This window comes from Sapajus apella, unplaced genomic scaffold, assembly GCF_009761245.1.
Source record: "Sapajus apella isolate SASKATOON/1434 unplaced genomic scaffold, GSC_monkey_1.0 scaffold84, whole genome shotgun sequence".
Lineage (NCBI taxonomy): Eukaryota > Metazoa > Chordata > Mammalia > Primates > Cebidae > Sapajus > Sapajus apella.
The window spans coordinates 9,163,186-9,184,998 of record NW_022437024.1 but is presented as its reverse complement, the minus strand read 5'-3'; the positions used below and the strand labels follow the sequence as shown (position 1 = coordinate 9,184,998).

Below are 21,813 nucleotides of genomic sequence, written 5' to 3'. Positions count from 1 at the left end.
AGAAAACTTAGAACAGTGGTGTGCTAGTAAATGTTTAACAACTGATTTGTTGGGAAACACACTTGATTTGTAGAATTTCTCAATTTCCTTAGTAATGGATGGTGGTAAATTCTACCATGGACAATTTCAAGCTACTGATGCAGCCGAAATTGAACAACCACTCTGATGAGTGAATGGATACACAAGGCTCTAGCATCTCATTGAACTTGGGTTAGTGTGGTGGAGAGGAGAAAATAACAACAACAATAACAAATGGGAAGTGAAAGAATTGATGAGAAGGAGAACATGGGTTATTCTGGAAAGTTTGTAACTTTAATTCAGTAAAAACGGAAACATTTGCCAAAGGTTTAGGTGTTGGTTGGACTACTTTGGGTTTTATGTTTTCACCATTCCATCCCAATCTGAAAACTACTGTCAATACCTTACCATTTCAAATATTTTACTCTGACTGCTGCCAGATCTTTCTCTTGATTACGTTTTTTCGGTGGTCCTTCATTAGCTCTCCCAGGCTTATATTAAAAAAAGGAGCCACTATCAAGTGGTAAAGGATCCTGATTCACATTACTGACTTCAATCACTTTAGTTACAGCTATTGCTTCCACTAAATTTTTGTATACTTAGGTAGGCTATTTTATATATATATATATACACACACACACACACATATGCAATTTTAATTAACAAGAAAAATTATCTTACTCCAATTACCTACAAGAGAAACCTTTCCTGAATTCCTTCTCCTTATTCCACATTTACATCTGAGAATAGTTAAGTATAAACTTACCATGCTATTTAAGATACTTTGTTACAATGATCTATATACTTCTCAATATTATCCACTAGGTTCTTGAAAAAATAAAAGTAATGTTCTATCATCAGGGCATTGTATGGTGGCTGGTACCATTTGTTGAATAAGTGAATGAATGAAATATTATAATCTTTTAAACCCTCACAGTTTACACTATTTAATATTAAAATAAATATGTACTTTTTGGCTTATAAGAAACAGGTGTTTTATTTGTAGCCTTTGATTGGTTTCTCCCTGCTGAAGAGCAAAATCCTAATCCACTTCTGCTTGTTATGTGCTCAAGAAATATTTGTTAACTTTAGTGTGACTTTTAGAAAAATAATTCAGCTAAATTTAGTGCAGAAGAAAGCTAATTCTTGATGATTTCGGTATGCTTTATTATTTTGGAATACTCATTCCTACCTTTTATTGATATTAACAACTCCAAGTTGACAATGAATGTTAAAAACTTACCAGTCACGTTTTTGGAAATATTTTTCCCTTGGTGGGTCAAATTAGTTGTTTGATTCCTTTTATCATTTGTTTTTCGCACATTCAAAAATAGTGATACTTTCCTTTCTTGCTGTGGTTTATTTGGATTTGAGGGCAAGAAAAAGAATGGTATGGAAAAAATACTGGATAATAGTCCAGACACAACAAAACCAAGCCACCAAGCTCCAACCCGACGATAGTCCTTAGGAGTTATCTTGACTATGCCTAGAATAAATAGAAGAAGCCAGTCAAAATCATTTTGAAGTACAGTAGGTTCCGGGAAATAATGATTACAGTCCTCCTTAGATGAACAAAGTAAAGCATATGTCATAAATTTTAAAACTCTATTTTTTCTTTTCATATTTTGTTATCTCTGAAATAGGATCAGTCTAACATTTGATGATATCTTGCAATTACTGTAGACCAGGAATCAGTCATGACATTGTTCTCATTTCCTGAGCTTGAGAGTACTTGGTGGCTTTTCTGATTACATGATGGGATAGCTGTCATTACTGGAGTCTTAATCCCACCAACCATTTAATAACTATTCATGGAAAAAATAGGAATCCTCATTGTTTTCTGAAAATGTGGTGGGCACAGGGGTGCTTGCATTACTGAGCCTCAAGTTCTAGGCAGCTCAGCACAGAAAGACAGAGATTCCATTTGTTTTGGAAAATTAGGGGAAAAGAACATGAGTCTTTGCCTAGTAATTGAGAAAATTCTTCTGGATATTATCTGAGGCCAGCAAGGCAGTACCTCTACATGACTGCACAAACCACAATATTACCAACCATGGGGTGTTAGTCACTTGAAATACTTAGGAAGCCTACTCAAGATTGATGGGTAAAAGCATACCCAGACTGCAAAACAAGGCCCAGACAATAGTGAACATTTATGAGCACCAAGGAGAAAAACATGACTTCATCAAATGAATTAAATAAAGCACTAGGAGTCAATCCTGGTGAAACAGATATATGTGTTGTTTCAGACATATTTCAACATAGCTGTTCTGAGGAAACTCAACGAAATTTGAGATGACACAGAGAATAAATTCAGAATTCTATCAGATAAATTTAGCAAAGAGATTGAAATAATGAATACCAATACTACTCAAACTATTCCGAAAAATAGAGCATGAAGGATACTTCCAAATTCATTCTATGAGGCCAGTATTACCCTCATACCACAACTAGACAAATGTACATCAAGAAAGGAAAACTGGTCACTGATCCAAGATGGCTGATTAGGAGCAGCACAGGATTGCAGCTCCCAGTGAAAGTGTGGAGGGTGAGTGAACGCTGCATTCTGGACGGATTTTTATTGCCCACAGACCAGGAGATTCCCAGGCGGAGCAGCCCCACGGGTCACCAGCATAGCTGTTTTGGCTGCCGTGGCAGGTCTCCACACAAAATACATGGGTCCGGGTGCCATTTTAGCTGGCGATTGGAGCTCCTGGGAGACAGTCACCTATTCAACTGATAAAAAGGGGACTGAAACATGGAGCCAGGCCAGGAGATTCCTGGGCAAAAAAAGCACCACGAATCTCCTCAGTGGGGCTGTTTCAGCCAGTGCAGTGGGTCGCTGCATGTGAAATCACACAGATCCCAGTGCCTTTTCAACAGGCGACTGGAACACCAGAGAGACAGGGTTGCCCTTTAAAAAAAAAAAAAAAAAAGGGGTCTGAGGCAGGAAGCCAGGTGATTGGGCTCAGCTGGTCTCACCCCCACATAAAACAGCAATCTGAAATGCTCTGGATTGAGAGTTTCACATCAAGCACAGCTGAACCTGGGATGGTCCAGCTCTGCAGGGGGGAGGGGGATCCATCATTACCAAGGCAGTCCACCACTATAGAGGTAGTCTGCCATTGCCAAGGCAGCACGCCACTACAGAGATAGTCTGCCCTTACAGAGGTTGGCCGCCATTGCTGAAGCAGTCCTAACTATACCTGTATAAACAGGACTGCAGGGAAGTTCACACGGCAGCTGGGCAGAGCCCACAGCAGCTCAGCAAAGCCTCTGTAGGAAGACTGTGACTAGGCTGCCTCCTTGCTGGGCAAGGCAGCCCTGAAAAAAGGCAGCAGCATGACAGAAACTTATAAATAAAGCCCTAACTCCCAGGGATGGAGCACCTGGGTTAAGAAAAAAAAAAAGGGCGTTTATGAGTTCTGCTGCAACAGACTTAAATGTACCTGCCCAGCAGCTCTGAATGAACAATGGAGCTCACAGCTCAGCACTTGAGCTCCTACAAAGAACAGACTATCTCCTCAAGCAGCTCCCTGACCCCCATATATCCAAAGAGTCACATCATAAAGGAGAGCTCAGACTGACATCTGGCGGGTATCCTTCTGGGACAAAGATAGCAGAAGAAGAAACTGGCAGCAACCCTTACTGTTCTGCAGTCACTGCAGGTGATACCCAGGCAAGCAGGAGCTGGAGAGGACCTCAGCAGTCCCACAGCAGAGGGGCCTGACTGTTAGGAAAAAAACTAAGAAACAGAAAGAAATAATTTCATCATCAACAAACTGGACGTCCACTCAGAGACCCAATCTGAAAGTCAAAAACTACAAAGATGATATGTGGATAAATCCACAAAGATGGGAAGAAACTAGCGCAAAAAGGATGAAGACACCCAAAACCAGAATGCCTCTCTTCCTACAAGGGATGACAACTCTTTGCCAGCAAGGGAACAAGGCTGGATGGAGAACGAGTGTGATGAATGACAGAAACAGGCTTCAGAAGGTGGATAATAAGAAACTTCTGTGAGCTAAAAGAACATGTTCTAACCCAATGCAAAGAAACTAAAAAGATTTGATGAAATGCTAACAAGAATAAACAGCGTAGAGAGGACTATAAGTGACTAGATGGAGCTGAAAAACACAAAACAAGAACTTTGTGAAGCATCCACAAGTTTCAACAGCTGAATTGACCAAGCAGAAGAAAGGATATCAGAGGTCAAAGATCAACTCAATGAAATAAAATGAAGCAGCAAGATTAGACAAAAAAGGGTAAAAAGTAATGAACAAAGTCTCCAAGAAACATGGGATTATGTGAAAAGATCTAATCTACATTTGATAGGTGTACCTGAATGTGACAGAGACAATGAATCCAAGCTGGAAAATACTCTTCAGGATATTATCCAGGAAAACTTCCCCAACCTAGCAAGGCAGGCCAATATTCAAGTCCAGGAAATGCAGAGAACACCACAAAGATATTCCTCAAGAAGAGCAACCCCAAGGCACATAATTGTCAGATTCACCAGGGTTGAAATGAAGGATAAAATGCTAAGGGCAGCCAGAGAGAAAGGTCAGGTTACTGACAAAGGGACACCCATCAGACTCACATCAGATCTCTCAGCAGAAACCCCACAAGCCAGAAGAGAGTGGGGTCCAATATTCAACATCCTTAAAGAAAAGAACTTTCAACCCAGAATTTCATATCCAGCCAAATAAGCTTCATAAGTGAAGGAGAAATAAAATACTTTATGAACCAGCAATTACTCAATATAGTATTGGAAGTACTAGCCAGAGCAATCAGGCAAGAAAAAGAAATAAAGGATATTCAAATAGGAAAGGAGGAAGTCAAATTTTCTCTATTTGCAGATGACATGATTGTATATTGAGAAGACCCCATCGTCTCAGCCCAAAATCTCCTGAAACCGATAATCAACTTCAGCAAAGTCTCAGGATACAAAATCAATGTGCAAAAATCACAAGCATTCCCATACACCAATAACAGACTTAAAGAGAGCCAAATCAAGAATGAACTGCCATTCACAATTGCTACAAAGAGAATAAAATACCTAGGAATACAACTAACAAGGAATGTAAAGGACCTCTTCAAGGAGAACTACAAACCACTGCTCAATGAAATAAGAGAGGACACAAACAGATGGAGAAACATTCCATTCTCATGGTTAGGAAGAATCAATATCATGAAAATGGCCATACTGCCCAAAGTAATTTACAGATTCAATGCTATCCTCATTAAGCTACCAATGATCTTCTTCACAGAACTGGAAAAACCACCTTAAACTTCATATGGAACCAAAAGAGAGCCCACATAGCCAAGTCAATTCTATGCAAAAAGAACAAAGCTGGAGGCATCACATGACCAGACTTCAAACTATACTGAAGGCTACAGTAATCAAAACAGCATGGTACTGGTACCAAAACAGAGATATAGACCAATGGAAACAGAACAGAGGCCTCGGAACAACACCACACATCTACAACCATCTGATCTTTGACAAACCTGACAAAAACAAGCAGTGGGGAAAGGATTCCCTGTTCAATAAGTGGTGTTGGGAAAACTGGCTAGCCATGTGCAGAAAGCAGAAACTGGACGCCTTTCTGACACCTTACACTAAAATTAACTCCAGATGGATTAAAGACTTAAACATAAGCTCTAACACCATAAAAACCCTAGAAGAAAATCTAGGCAAAACCACTTAGGACATAGGCATAGGCAAGGACTTCATGGCCAAAACTACAAAAGCATTGGCAACAAAAGCCAAAATCGACAAATGGGACCTAATCAAACTCCACAGCTTCTGCACAGCAAAAGAAACAGTCATTAGAGTGAATTGGCAACCAACAGAATGGGAAAAAATTTTTGCAATCTACCCATCTGACAAAAGGCTAATATCCAGAATCTACAAAGAACTAAAACAGATCTACAAGAAAAAAACAAACAAGCCCATTCAAAAGTGGGCAAAGGATATGAACAGACACTTTACAAAAGAAGACATACATGAGGCCAACAAAAAAATGAAAAATGCTCATCATCACTGGTCATCAGAGAAATGCAAATCAAAACTACATTGAGATACCATCTCACGCCAGTTAGAATGGCGATCGTTAAAAAATCTGGAGACAACAGATGCTGGAGAGGATGTGGAGAAATAGAAACACTTTTACACTGTTGGTGGGAGTGTAAATTAGTTCAACCATTGTGGAAGACAGTGTGGCGATTCCTCAAGGACCTAGAAATAGAAATTCCATTTGACCCAGCAATCCCATTACTGGGTATATATCCAAAAGATTATAAATCATTCTACTATAAGAACACATGCACATGAATGTTCATTGCAGCACTGTTTACAACAGCAAAGACCTGGAACCAACCCAAATGCCCACTGATGATAGACTGGACAGGGAAAATGTGGCACATATACACCATGGAATACTATGCAGCCATAAAAAACGATGAGTTCGTGTCCTTTGTAGGGACATGGATGAACCTGGAAACCATCATTCTCAGCAAACTGACACAGGAACAGAAAATCTAACACCACATGTTCTCACTTATAGGTGGGCATTGAACAGTGAGAACACATGGACACAGGGAGGGGAGCATCACACACTGGGGTCTGTCAGGGGGAAATAGGGGAAGGACAGTGGGGGGTGGGGAGTTGGGGAGAGATAGCATGGGGAGAAATGCCAGATATATGTGATGGGGAGGAAGGGAGCAAATGACACTGCTATGTGTGTACCTATGCAACAATTTTGCATGTTCTTCACATGTACCCCAAAACCTAAAATGTAATAAAAAGAGAAGAAAACATCGACAAATATAAGACCTAAAAATGTTAATTTCTTAATCATAATTTCTTATCTTCAAATGATAGTTCAAATTTCCCCAGTATCTCTGTTTACTCCCTTGTGGTTCAAATAAGGATCTAAATAAGATCCATACTGCAGCTGAGTATGAATCTTAAATCTCTGTTTCATTCCTCTTTCCTTGCAATTTACGTATAAAAGAAGTTGTTCCTCTAATTGAATGGAGTTTCCAACAGTCTGGAATTTAGTGATTGTATTCCTGAAATGTAACTTATTCCTGTCTCCCTGCATTTCCTATGCATAGGTGATTTAAAACTAGAGACTTCATCAGACTCAGGCTCAATTTTTAGGCAAGAATTATGCCAGACAGGGTGTCTCATGCCTGTAATCCCAGCACTTTGGGAGGCTAAGGTGGGAGGATTGCTTGAGGCCAGGAGTTTGAAAGCAGCTTGGGCAACATAGTGAAATCCAGTCTCCACAAAATAAATAAATAAATAAATAATAAATAAGCAAATAAAAGAAAAAATAAAGGGGTACAGTTGGTAGCATAAATTTCTATGAGTATAGAAAAATACACTACCAACTGTAAATGTATGAGTGTTTCTCTCTTATGATGTTAGCAGCTACTAATTAACATTGCTTAGATTCATTAAATAATTAAGGTTTAAAATTTCCTCCTCCTGCCTGCCCCCTTGCAAAAAAAAAAAAAAAAAAAGAAAAAAGAAAAAAAGAAAAGAAAACTACAGGCCAAAATCTCTGATGAAGAATTGTGCAAAAATCCTCAACAAAATTCTAAGAAACCAAATCAACAATATATAAGAACGATCGTTTCCCATGATGAAGTGGGATTTATCCCAGGAATGCAAGGATCATGCAATATATGGAAATAAATCAACTGGACACATTGTATCAACAGAATAAAAGGTAAAAATTTTGCAATCATTTCAACTGATGCTGAAAAAAAGCATTTGATAAAATTTACCGTTCCTACATAATAAAAAAAATCTTCAAAAAACTGAGCATAGAAGAAACACAGCTCAAAATAATAAAAGCAATAGATGACAGACCCACAGCTAGTATCATACTTAAAGGGAAAAACTAAAAGCCTTTCCTCTATAATCTGTAACAGTACCAAGATGTCCATCAACACCATTTGATTCAACACAGTACTAGAAGTCCTAGTTAGAGCAATCAGACAACAAAGATATAAAAGTCATCCAAATTGGAAGGGAATAAGTCAAATTATAGTTGTTTGTATATGATATAACATTTAGAAAAACCTAAAGGTGTCACAAGGAAGCTACTCAACCTGATAAACAAATTTAGTTAAGTTGCACAGTACAAAAACAACATAGAAACCAGTACCATTTCCATATGCTATCAGTGAACAATTTGACAAAGAAAATTTTAAAATCCCATTTAAAATAGCCACAAATAAAATTAAATACTTTGGAATTAATTTAACAAAAGAAATGAAGGATCTCTGTAATGAAAATTATAAAACACAACACTGATGAAAGAAATTAAGGAGGGCAACAAAAATTGGAAAAAATATTTTATGTCTTTGGATTGGAAGAATCAATGTTATTTTAATGTCTATGCTACCCAAAGTAATCTACAGATTCAATGTAATCAAAATAACAATAATAGTCTTCATAGAAATAGAAAAATCAAACCTGAAGTTTATATGCAACCACAAAGACACAAAATAGATAAAACTATCCTAAGTAAAAAAAGCTCAAGGAGTTCAATGAGCTGAATTCAAATTATACTACAGAGCTATAGAGATGAAAACAGCATGCAGTATGGCACTAACATAAAAACAGACACATAGACCAATGTAACAAAATAGAACCCAGAATCCACATGACTACAGTGAACACATTTTAGACAAAGGTGCCAAAAATGTGCACTGAGGAAAAGACAGACTGTTTGATAAATGGTGCTGGAAAACGGGATGTCCATATGCAGAAGAATAAAACCAGGCCTCTATCTCTCACCATATGTAAAAATCAAATCAAAAGTGGTTAAAGATGTACATCTAAGACTTCAAACTTGATACTACTACAAAAAAACTGATGAAAATTATCAGGACATTAGTCTGGGCAAAAAAATTATTGAGCAATACCCCACAACCACAAGCAATCAAAGTAAAAATAGACAAATGGGATCACATCTAGTTAAAAAGCTTCACACAGCAAAAGATATAATGAACAAAGTGAAGAGACAACCTATGCAATGGGAGAAAACATTTGCAATATTCTCCCTCTGACAAGAGATAAATACCCTGAATTTATAAAGTGCTCAAACAACTCTATAGAAAAAAATCTAATCATCTGATCAAAACATGGGCAAAAGATTTGAATAGACATTTTCCATAAGGAGACTTACAGATGACAAACATGCAAATGAAAAGGTGCTCAACATCATTAATCATCAGAGAAATGCAAATCAAAACTACAATGAGATATCATCTCACGCCTATTGAAATGGCTTTTATCCCAAAGGCAGGCAATAACAAATGCCCATGAGAACGTAGACACCTAGTTTCATCACTGTTATTCAACATATTACCAGAAGACCTAGCTAGAGCAATTAGGGAAGAGAAAGATATAAAGGGCATCCAAAACCAAAGAAAGTCAAATTATCCTTGTTTACAGGTGATGTCATCATAGATTTGGAAAAACCTAGGATCCCACCAAAGCAAACAAACAAACAAACAAAAATATTAGAATTGTTAAGCAAAGTAAGTAAAATTGCAGGATACAAAATCAACATACAAAAATCAGTACCATTTGTATATGTCAATAGCGAACAATCTGAATAAAATAATTAAATCCCATTTACAATGGCCACAAAAAAATTAAATGTCTAGAGGTCAACTTAACTAAAGAAGGGAAAGATCTCAACAATAAAAATTGTAAAACACTGAGGATGGAAATTTAAATCAAGACACAAAAATGAAATTATATTCTATGTACATGGAAGAATCAATGTGGTTAAAATGTCCATGCCACCCAAAACAATCTGCAGATTCAGTGCAATCTCTATTATAAAGTCAATGATATTCTTCACAGAAACAGAAAAAAAAATATATTAAAATTTACATTGAATTACAAAAGACACAGGATAGGGAAATCTATACTGAGCAGAAAAGAACAAAACCGAAGGAATCACATTACCTCACTTCAAATTATTCTACAGAGCTGCACTAACCAAAACAGCATGGTATTGGCATAAAAACAGACACATAGACCAATGGAGAAGAATAGATAACCCAGAAACAAATCCACACACCTAAAGCAAACTCATTTTTGACAAAGGTGCCAAGAACGTACACTGGGGAAAAGACAGTCTCTTCGATAATGGTGCTAGGAAAACTGGATATATATATACGCAGAAGAATGAAACTAAACCCCTATCTCTTGCCATATAAAAAAAATCAATCAAAATGCATTAAAGACTTAAATCTAAGACCTCAAAATATAAAACTACTATAAGAAAATCTTAAGGAAAATCTTCAGAATATAAGACTGGGCAAATCATTTTTGAGTAATACTTTGTAAGCACAGGAAATATAAACAGAAAAGGACAAATAGGATTCCATCAAGTTAAAAAAGCTTCCGTAAAATAAAGGAAACTAACAATAAATTGAAGAATCAACCCACAGAACAAGAAAAAATATTTGCACACTACCCATCTGGCAAGAGATTGATTACCAAAATATGTAAGAAGTTCAAACAATACTGTAGAAAAAATCTAATAATCTATTTAAAAATTGGGCCAATGATTTGAATGGATATTTTTCAAAAGAAGGCATTCAAATTATAAACAAACATATGAAAAAGTACTCAACATCATTGATTATCAGATAAATGCAAATTAAAACCGTAATGAGATATTATCTTACCAAAGTTAAAATGGCTTACATCCAAGACAGGCAACAAGAAATGCTGATGAGCATGTGGAAAAAAGGTAACCCTGGCACACTGTTGGTGGGAATGTAAATTAGTACAACCTTCTGGAGAACAGTTTGGAGGCTCCTCAAAAACCTAAAAATAAAATTACCATACAATCCAGCAATTCTACTGCTTAGTATATATTGAAAATTAAGGAAATTAATATATTGGAGAGATATCTACACTCTTACATTTGATTTATCACTATTTACAATAGCCAAGATTTGGAAGCCACATGTGTCTACACTTAATGAATGAGTAATGAAAATGTGATACATATACACAATGGAGTACTATTCAGCTGTAAATGCAAATGAGATCCAGTAATTTGCAACTCAATAGATGGAACTAGAGGTCATTATGTTAAGTAAAATAGGCAGGGACAGAAAGACAAATATCACATTTTCTAACTTATTTGTGGGATCTAAACATCAAAGCAATTCAATTCATGGAGATAGAGAGGTTACCAGAGGCTGGAGACTGGTAAGTGCAGCAGGGATTTGCGGGGGGGGGGGGGGGGGGGGGGGATGGTTAATGGGTACAAAAATAGTAGCTAGAATGAATGAATAAGATGTATTGATGGCACACCTGGGTGACTATATTTAACAATAATTGTACATATTAAAATAACTAAAAGAGTATAAATGAATTGTTTATAACACAAAGACTAAATGCTTGATTGGATGGATACCCCATTTTGTATGATGTGATTATTACACGTGGCATGCCTTTATCAAAATATATCATGTACCCATAAGTATATATCACCTACTATGCACCCACGAAAATTAAGAATTTAAAATTTAAAAAATAAACAAAAACAATATGTACCTGTGCAATCAAAAAATAATAATTATAAGGAGTGATCGAGACTCCCAAACAAACAAAAGTTGAGAGAATATTAAACCCATAACCTGTTTGACAAAAAAAAAATAATAAGGAAAATTTCTACTTGATACAAATTATGCCAAACAGCAATATAATAGCATTAAAAGTACAAAAGTCATTGGTAAATGCAAATACATAGACAAATACAGATTAATATATTAGTATATCAATTGCAAGTTATTTTAATTATATTATAAAAATTTAAGTGACAAAATCATTAAAATAAGTATATCCAAAATATATTTCTGGATACACAATATAAATAGATGTAAACTGTGACTTCACTAAGATAAAGTGTGAGCAGGTTAACAGGTGCAGAATTTTTCTATGCAATGGAAGTTAATTTATTATCAGCTTAAAAGAGACTGCTATATTTTATGTAAGTCCCCTGATACCCAGAAAACATTTATAGAAGTAGCAAAAAGAAAATAAATAAACATAAAACAACAAAATCAACAAAACATAAAGAAAAACAGCGTGAGAGGAAAAGAGGGGCAAAACACTGCAAGACACAAGAAAAATCATTTAAAAATATCAAAGTTAATCCTTCTGAATCCTTCAATAATTACCCTAAATATAAATAGATTAAACTCTCCAAACAAAAGATTTAGAGTGGCTGATTGGGTAAAACAAGATACAACTGTCTAGAAGAGACTCACTTTAGATCTAATAACAAACACAGGCTGAAAATGAAGGGTTGGGAAGAGGTATTCAATACAAATGGTAACCACAATAAAACAGAGGTAGGTATACATATATTAGACAAAATAAACTTTACATCAAAACTGTCTCAAGGGACAAAAAATGACATTATAAAAGGATTTTTAAAAGTTAATTCACCAAGAAGATACAATTATAAATATGTTATAGACTCAACCTCAGAGAACACAAATATATGAAGCAAATATGGACAGAACTGAAGGGAGAAATATAGAGAAATACCTACAGTCATCTCTTGTACGTGCAGGGGATAGGTTCCAGAACCTCCATGGATACCAAAATCCAAAGACACTCAAGTCCCTTATGTAAAATGGTGACATGCAGTGGCCCTCTGTAATAGGCTGACTGTAATAGCAGGGAACCTTAATATCTCCACTTTTAGTTATAATAGAACAACCAGAAAGAATATCAATGAGGAAACAGAGAACAATATTATAGGTCAGTTTGAGCCAATTGATAGAGAACACTTTATTCAGTAACAGCAGAATACATTTCTTCTCAAGCGGAAATGGAACAGTTTTTAAGATAGATTACATGTTATACCACACAACGAATCTTAACAAATTTAAGATTAAAATCATGCCAATTATCTTTTGCAACCACAGTGGAACAAAACTAGAAATCAATAGCAGAAACAAAACAGGAAAGTTCACATAAATGTTCATGTTAAACAACACATCTTTGAAAAATTGATTGTCCAAATAAACCAAAAGATATTTAGAAAATATTTTGAGACAAATGAGACTGAAAACAGAACACTAGAAAACATGAGTTGCAACAAGAGCATCTCATGTAAGAGGGAAGTTTATAATGATAAATCTTACATTAGTAGAGTGTTTTATTCCTGTAGACTATAATCAGAGGTTAACTTCTCTAACTTCTGGTTACTAAAAGCATCTGGCAAATTGTTTATTATCAATAAACACCAATAAATTTTACATAATTAAAGCAGTAAAAAAAGAATGATATTAAATAAACATAACTTTACACTTCAAGAAACTATAAAAAGCAAACCAAATTGAGCCCAAAGTTAGCAGAAAGAAAAGCTTAGAAAAAAAAATAATAAAGAATATTAAAAAAATCAACACGCCTAAGAGTTGGGATGTTTATCGAAAAGTGACCAAAATTGATGAACTTTAATCTACACTAAGAAAAAGAGAGGAGATTCAAGTAAAATAAGAAAAGAATGCAGAGAAATTATGGTATTATAACTAATACCATAGAAATAAAATAATCATAAGAGATTATTATGCACAATTAATAAATAAAATAATCATAAGAGATTATTATTATGCACAATTGTACATTAAAAACAATTAGATAACTGGGAAGGAATGAATAAATTCGTAGATACAAAAAAATAACACACAACTAAATAATGAATAAAGTCTGAATAGATCTACAAATAGTAAAAAAATGGAATTGCTAATCTACAACCTCTAAATAACAAAAAGCTGAGGACCAGATAGCTTTATGGGTGCGAGTAAGAAAACATTTAAAGAAAAAATTAATGACGGTCCTTCTTAACCTCTTGCCAAAAGTTGAAGAGGAAGGAATACCTTCAAACTAATTTTATAATGCCAGCATTACCTTGATATCAAAGTTGGAAAAAATCATTAAAAGAAAGCTTTCAGGAAAAAGGAAAGGATGCCCACCAATTATATTTAACATAGCCCTGGAATTGTATGCCAGAGCTATTAGTCAAGAAAGAAAAATAAAAGGCATCAAACTAGAAATGAAGAAGTAAATTGTCTTCATTGCAGATGATATGGCTTTATACAAAGAAAACCCTAAAGACTTCACACACACACACACACACACACACACACACACGCACACACCTGGTAAAAGTAAATAAGCAAGTTCTGTAAAGTCGTAGGATACAAAATCATAAGAAATGCATTGCCTTCTATTTACTAACAAATAACAATCTGAAAATGCAATTGGGAAAATAATCTCATTCACAGTAAAATAAAAAGGAATAAAACACAATCAATTTAACTAAGAAGGTGAAAGACTTGTACACTGAATACTTCAAAACACTGATGAAAGAAATGGAAGAAACCACCAACAATTGGAAAGATAGCCTGTGTCCATGGATTAATGAATCTAATAATGTTAAATGTTCATACTACCTAAATATATCAAAGGATTCAGTTCAAAACCTATCAAAATTCCAATGACACTTCTAGAAAAATATAAACAATAATCCTAAAGTTCATATGAAACCAAAAAATGACCTCAAATGGCCAAGCAACCTTGAGAAGAAACAAAGCTGATAGCTCACACTTCCTGATTACAAATATTTTCCAAACTAAAGTAATTAACACAGAATGGTACTGGCACAAAAGTGGACATATAGACCAATAGAATGGAAGAGCAAGCTCAGATAAATCCATGTATATATAGTCATCTGATCCTTGACAAGGGGCCACAATGGTGAAATGATTGTTTCTCCAACAAATGGTGTTGAGAGAAGTGGATAGTTAGATGAAGTTATATTATTAAATATAACCAAAAAATCAACTCAGACTGTGTTGGAGACTTAAATTAAAAACCAGAAACTAAAACTTTTAGAATAAAATCTAGGGAAAGAGCTTCATTACATTGGTCATGACAACAATTTCATGGACATAACATCAAAAGCACAAGCAACTGAAGCAAAATTAAGCAAACGGAACCCCATCAAACTAAAAAGCTTCTGCCCAGCAAAAGAAACAAACAAAATGAAAAGGCACACTGAATAAATGAAAATTTATTTGTAAAGCATATATGTGATAAGGGGTCAATTTCTAAAAGGTACAAAACATGCTTATAACTCCATAACAATAAAAAAAATTTTGATTTAAGAATAGGCTAAAGACCTGAATAGAAATTTCCCCAAAGAAGACATGGAAATAACAACAGGTATATGAAAAGATGTTCAACATTACTTATTATTATGGTAATGAAAATCAAAAGCATAATTAGATATCATCATACACCCATTAGAATGGGTATTATCAAAAAAAATAAGAAAATGTTGACATGGATGTAGAAATATTTTAACACTTGCAAACCACTGGCAGAATGCAAAATGATGCACCTAGTATAAAAAACAGTATGAAGATTCCTGAAAAAAATTAGATATAAAACTACCACATGATGCAGCAATCTTACCTGGGTGTATATTCAAAAGATTTGAAATCGGGATCTCAGAGATATTTGCACTTGTGTGCTCATTGCAACAATCTTCACAATAGCCTTGATGTGAAAACAATCTAATGACTATTGAAAGATGAATAAATTAATAAAATATGATAAATATGTGCAGTGGAATAAATACGTACTACTCAGACTTAAAAAGAAAAGAAATCCTGCAATATATGATAACATGTATGAACTTTGCTGACATTATGCTAAGTGAGACAGGCCTGTCACAGAAGAATAAATACTGAGTGGTTATATTTATGTAAGTCATATAAAAGAGTCAAACTCATGAAAGCAGAAAGTAGACTGGTGATTTCCAGTGGTTAAGTGAAAGGGGAAATAGGGAGTTGCTAGTCAATGAGTATAAAGTTTCAGTTATACAAGATGAATAAGTTCTAGAGATCTGCTGTACCACATTGTGCCTGTAGTTAATAATACTGTATCACACAGTTGACCTTTGAAAAACATGGGATTTAGGGTGGCTGAACCCTCACACAGTTGACAATCTGCATATAATTTTTGGTTCCCCAAAACTTAACTACTGATAGCCTACTATTTATCAGAAACCTTACCAATAACATAAACAGTCAATACATATTTTGCATGTTATATGTATTATAGACTTTATTCTTACTATAAAGTAAGCTAGAGAAAATGATGTTTAGAAAATCACTAGGAAATATATTTTCTATTCACTAAGTAGAAGTGGGTCATCATAAAGCTTTTCATCTTCATCTCTTCACATTGAGTTGGCAGAGGAGGGAGGGAAGGCATTGTTTTTGCTTATTCTAGGGTAGCAGAGGTGGAGGCAGTGGAGGAGGTAAAAAGGAAGACAGGAGAGGCAGGTACACACAGTGTACCTTTACAGAAATACATCAAAATCGCTATTTGACTTTATTGTTTAACCGTTTCTCTAAAAATGTTTCTATATGATACCAATCCTTCTTCCACTGTTTGTTTTTGTTTCCGTGCCCACATTACAGAAGGTTCCTTCTTGTAAAATATGTCAAAACAGTCTTAAATAATCAGAACCCTTCTGCCATATTGTCTAATGTCAATTTGCTTTTGACACTGATTCTTTCATATTTTTTTCTCATTAACTGAGACTGGTTCGGAAGCACTTATCTTCATCAAGTTGTCTTCTGTTAATTCCTCTGATGTGGTGCCAATTAGCTCTTGAATGTTTCCAAGATCCATATCTTGAAACTCTTCATACCTTTTTTTGGCCACATCCACAATCTCTTAATAATTTCCTTGAATGATTGTGTTGTGAATCCCATGAAGTTATGCACCGCATCTGGACACAGTTTTCTCTGGTAGAAATTTGTTTTCTTCTTGATGGCTTTTGTAGCTTTTTCTATAAAGATGATGGCAACTACAGTGGTATAATCCTTTCAGACTTATATAATGCTCTCTTTATAGGAGTTCTCTTCCACAGTACAGTACTAACAGTCCTTTCTATAGTATAACATGTGTAACGAGCCTTAAATGTCCTTATGACCTCTGGTCTATAGGCTGAATTAGAGACATAGCTACAGAATTTTTACAGCAGTAAAATATGAACTACAGTTAATTTTATTCAGTTATGACTTAATACTGTATTTTTACTTTTGTTTGCATTTCTCTTGACTGCAAATGGTGTCATGTAAAATCTGTAAGAGCTTCTCTGTGTAAAGTTTGATAAATTTTAACTTTTAGTAATAGATTTGTGCATATTTTATTGTAGCAAATGGTAAAATAGTCTAGCATCTATATATATATATATATATATAATTTATTCATGATATATCTACTTCTTGACTTTTTTCCAATTTCTAAGCTGTGTAGTTTATCTTCAAATTTCTTCATATTGTCACAAACCTCAAAAAATGTTTCCAATACATTTATTGGAAAATTTATGTATACGTAGGCCTGCACCGTTCAAATCTGTGCTGTTCAGAGGTCAACTGCACTTTTAAAAATCTGTTAAGAAGGTAGATTTTAATTGTTCTTACCACAATAAAATAATAAGAATTAAGAAAACACATGCACATGGAAAAACACACACCATTGAACTTCAAAGCACAATTAAATGGTGCCATTACTCTGATTCATAAGGAAACTCACTGACATAAAAAAATATTGACTTGATTTAAAACTACTTAGAAATAAATTATTTTCCAGTATAGACAAATCTTATTTTAAAATTGATTTATGTGATCATATTCTTTCATAATCAACAACACAGACAGAATTCAGGAAATGATTGGTTAAATTAGTAACTCCATATACATGCTAAGTATTTATTTATCACTTGTCAGAAATATAATGATGACTTTTTTGGTTTTTTCAGTGGTTTATATATGGGAACATAACCTAGCTAGATATTACCTGACAGTGTTTCCTTTGGTTAACATACCATCTTAAAAGTTGGAAAACTCTTCATAAAAAATCTTAGCTCTTGGATTTTCTAGAAAATTAACCAGAAGGTCTTTTCAATGCTGGATCCGAAATTCTGCATGAAAAGTACAGGCCAGAGCTGGGGAACACCCAAGCTTTCAGGTGTGTGGAGAGAGCAATTTACTAACAACTCTTTTTATTCTAGCCATCAAACCCTAATTTCCTGTCTTTGACACTCTTTACTCATTTATGTTATCTCTTTGGCTTGTGTAGGAATTGAAGTTTGCAAAAACATACTTTATAATAAGTTCACTTAATGTTTCTCACTGAGTAGAGAATATGTAATAAGATCTGAACAGCCAGGAGTAGAAATTGAATCACCATGAATTCTAAAATGCTGTAATTATTTCTAAACAGAGTGGAGAGACTGCGGAACTATTATCCTAAAGACCTAAAGCCCTTCACCACTTATTTCATACTAATTGATAAAAGCAATTATGAAACTGGAAGCAAATGACTAAATATAATACACACAATGTGTAGTTATAGTAAGTCACATGTCTAAAATGGAAAATATAAAATATCATCAAGTATTTTCTTTAGTCCTGGTGAGATAGAAAATCATATTTGTTTATTAACAAACACCGATCAGTTGTTATTTGTTAAGACATACACCATTCTGTCATGTTCTCAAAAACATGATGGGTAAGTACACAAATATTTACAGATTCATGTGAGAAGGCTACAATAAAGACAGCTCTTGGTGATTAAAAGGGGCACAGAATTTGAGACCTGTGAAAAATGATTAAGGAAGGGTTATCTGAGAAAAGCCACATATTGAAACAGACCTTTAGAACTATGAAAATAAAAAAAGAGAGAAAAGTTTTTCCAATTTTAAATAAAGGGAAGTGTGAGATTATGGGGCACAGAAATTCAGTCAATCATTACATTAAAGTACAGATATTCAGCAAGAGAGGGAATATAGGGAACAAAATGTGATTAGAAATAAGATGATGAGACCAGCATTTGATAAGCTGAGTTTTAGATAGTTAAAAAAATCTAAGAGAAAAATGAATAAGTAGTAGAAATATCTATTTTTAAAAAATTATAGAAAAATATCCATTACAATTAGTAAATTACATAGAAACACAATAAAATTTCTTCTATATCATTTTAAATTAAAATTTTGGATTATAATTATGATTTATGATTTGTGTTATAATAGGTACAAAATCTTCAAATGCTATGACATTTTGCATTTTTTTTCTGAAGAACAAAGTTACATTATTCACACATTTCTGCTACTTCCTGTTTTTTATTTTAAATGTGTATGTTCTTTTCCAATTACCTACTAAATTTGTTCTCTTTTCTCATCTACTTATAAATGTCCTTCATAAACATTGCAGTCCTCTCTTAGTATATATACTAGGACGTTTGTTCCAGGACAACTCATGTGTACCCAAGTTCATGCAGACCCAAGTCCTCTGGTTGGCAGTGTGGAAACTACCAATAGAAGTAAGACCTCCATATGGGTGGGTCTTCCCCTCGGTTTGGTTGCACAAAAGATAGACATAAGTGAACAGCTACAGTTACAACCTGTGTTGTTCATGGGTCAACAGTGTATATTAACAGTATGATTTTGCCTGTATGTAAGGTTTAAATATTTTTCCTATCTGTTTTTAAATCTATTTTCCTAAAAAAATTACATTTTAAATAGATGTGATTAAATCTATAAATTTTATATTTTTAAACTGTCAGTATTCTTACCTCTTTCTACTATCTCGGATGGTGTTCTATTGAGTGATAACATTTGATTAATTAAACAGATTGATAAGTTTGATGTTGAAGGTGTAGTATTGCATATAACCTATCCAAACCCTCCTGTACACTTTATATCATATCTATGTAACTTCTCATACTTAATACAATGTAAATATTATGTAAATAGTTGTTATTCTGTGTTGCTTTTATTTGTATTATTTTTACTATTGTATTGCTACTTTTTAATTTTTATATTTTTTGAATATACCTTGCATCCATGGTTGGTTAATCCATGGATGTGAAAACTGTACATACAGAAAGTCACCTACATGTGAAGATATGTTCCAGAAAGACTAAAGATGAGATTTGAAGTCACAAGATTCAAGAAACAGAGGTAAGCAAAGAAACCAAACTGATAATGATGCTCAAATAACTGCTGTTAAACAGCTGCAAAGTTTATCAAAAATATGAAGGATCAGTTTCTTATAAAAGGAGACATTCAGTGAATTAAACTTTAAAACTAACATTCTAAATCTAAAATCCTTGATGATCTCATTGAGCCTGAGAGGTGAAAGAGTGAAGGACATCTAGAGTGTATCTCTGAATCACAAACATTTTGAATTCATTTACAGAGATAAGTCTTACTTTGACAATTACTTTTAAAATATTCTTTAGTTAAACATATTGTGAATACAGTTAGAAACAAAAATCATATAAATTATTTGCGGTTTATATAATAGACATTTCGGAGGTCCCTCTAAATAATTAGAAAATGAAAAGAAAAGGGGAAATTAGCAGAGACTATGAGCTAGAAATACATGACACAAGAATAAAAATTTTCAATTATTATATATAGCCACTATTTTTGCAGAAATACAAATTAAAATGAAGGTAACAAAGTGATATCTTCAATGTTCCAAAAGAAAAAGACTTTAAGCCCCAATTATGTATGCCGTTAAACAGTATAATGTAGTGTAGGTTCCTCCTAGGCAGTCCCTTCCTCCTAAAACCATAAGAACTGTAGTCCTCCCTCAACCTTTCTTCACACTGGGGCACCTTGAGACAAGGGGGGTGAAGCATCACAAGGGATTAATTTGCAAACAATGAGTTTGTGTAGAATTAGAGTTTTTCAACACCCTTACAATAGACATTTTGGGAAGGGTTGTTCTTTGTTAGTAAGTCTGTTCTGTGCATTGCACAATGTTTACCAGCATCCCTGGCCTCTAACTAGGTACCAGTAGCATCCTCCCTTCCTCAGCTTATTTATGGCAACTAAAGGTCTTCAGATATTGCCAAATTGCCCATGAGGGACAAATTTACATCTCACTGAGGGTCACTGGTGTAAAGCATGTATGAACAGTTTGTTTTTTAACATATGCAGGTATGGTTAGAAAAAAAAAAAAAAAACGACACTACCTACCTATTTCAAAGCTTCCATCAATTAAACCAGCAAGAGAAGAGGATGTTTCAAATCTCCTTTCTATGTGAATGTTGGACATTTTCATAAAAATTCCACCTAGTGCTTTAGCAACATAGCTGAGTGACAGGACTGCCAAGAAGATCTGAAAAAAACCAGCAGAAAGTAAAGAGAAAAGAGGTTAATAAAAAACTATGTAGTGTTCATAAATACATGGAATTAAAATACCTTTTTATCTTTACTTAAAAACATGAGTTTTATTATAAAAATAATTTTGTTAATAATATTTATTATAAAAATAATGCTTTTCATTATAAAAAGCATATGCATTTTTTCCCTATTCAAGGGAAAGGGATAATATCCAAATAAGTAAGGAAACACCAAATAATCCCATTGAAAGGTGGGAAGGGAAATGCAAATTTAATCTGCAATGAAATATTACCTTATTCCTGCAAGAATGACCATTATTAAAAAGCCAAAAAACAATACATGTCAATGTGGATGTCATAAAAGGAGAATGTTTATATGCTGATGAGAATGTAAATTAGTACAACCTCTGTAGAAAACAGTATGGAGATTCCTTAAAATACTAAAAGTATATCTATTATTTAATCTAGCAATCCCACTAATGGATATCTATCCAAAGGAAAAGAGATCACTATAT

General features: G+C 34.2%; 1 protein-coding gene across 1 annotated transcript in view; it reads right to left on the bottom strand.

The window, feature by feature from the left end:
• Positions 1-21,237, bottom strand: part of LOC116533783 (putative solute carrier organic anion transporter family member 1B7) — a 62,785-nt gene extending 41,548 nt beyond the window's left edge. The window contains 4 exon segments of the mRNA XM_032253653.1: positions 1,262-1,504; positions 19,739-19,838; positions 20,781-20,788; positions 21,153-21,237. Of these exon segments, the coding sequence (XP_032109544.1) occupies positions 1,262-1,504; positions 19,739-19,838; positions 20,781-20,788; positions 21,153-21,237 (436 nt within the window).
• Between the last annotated feature and the right edge of the window lie 576 nt (positions 21,238-21,813).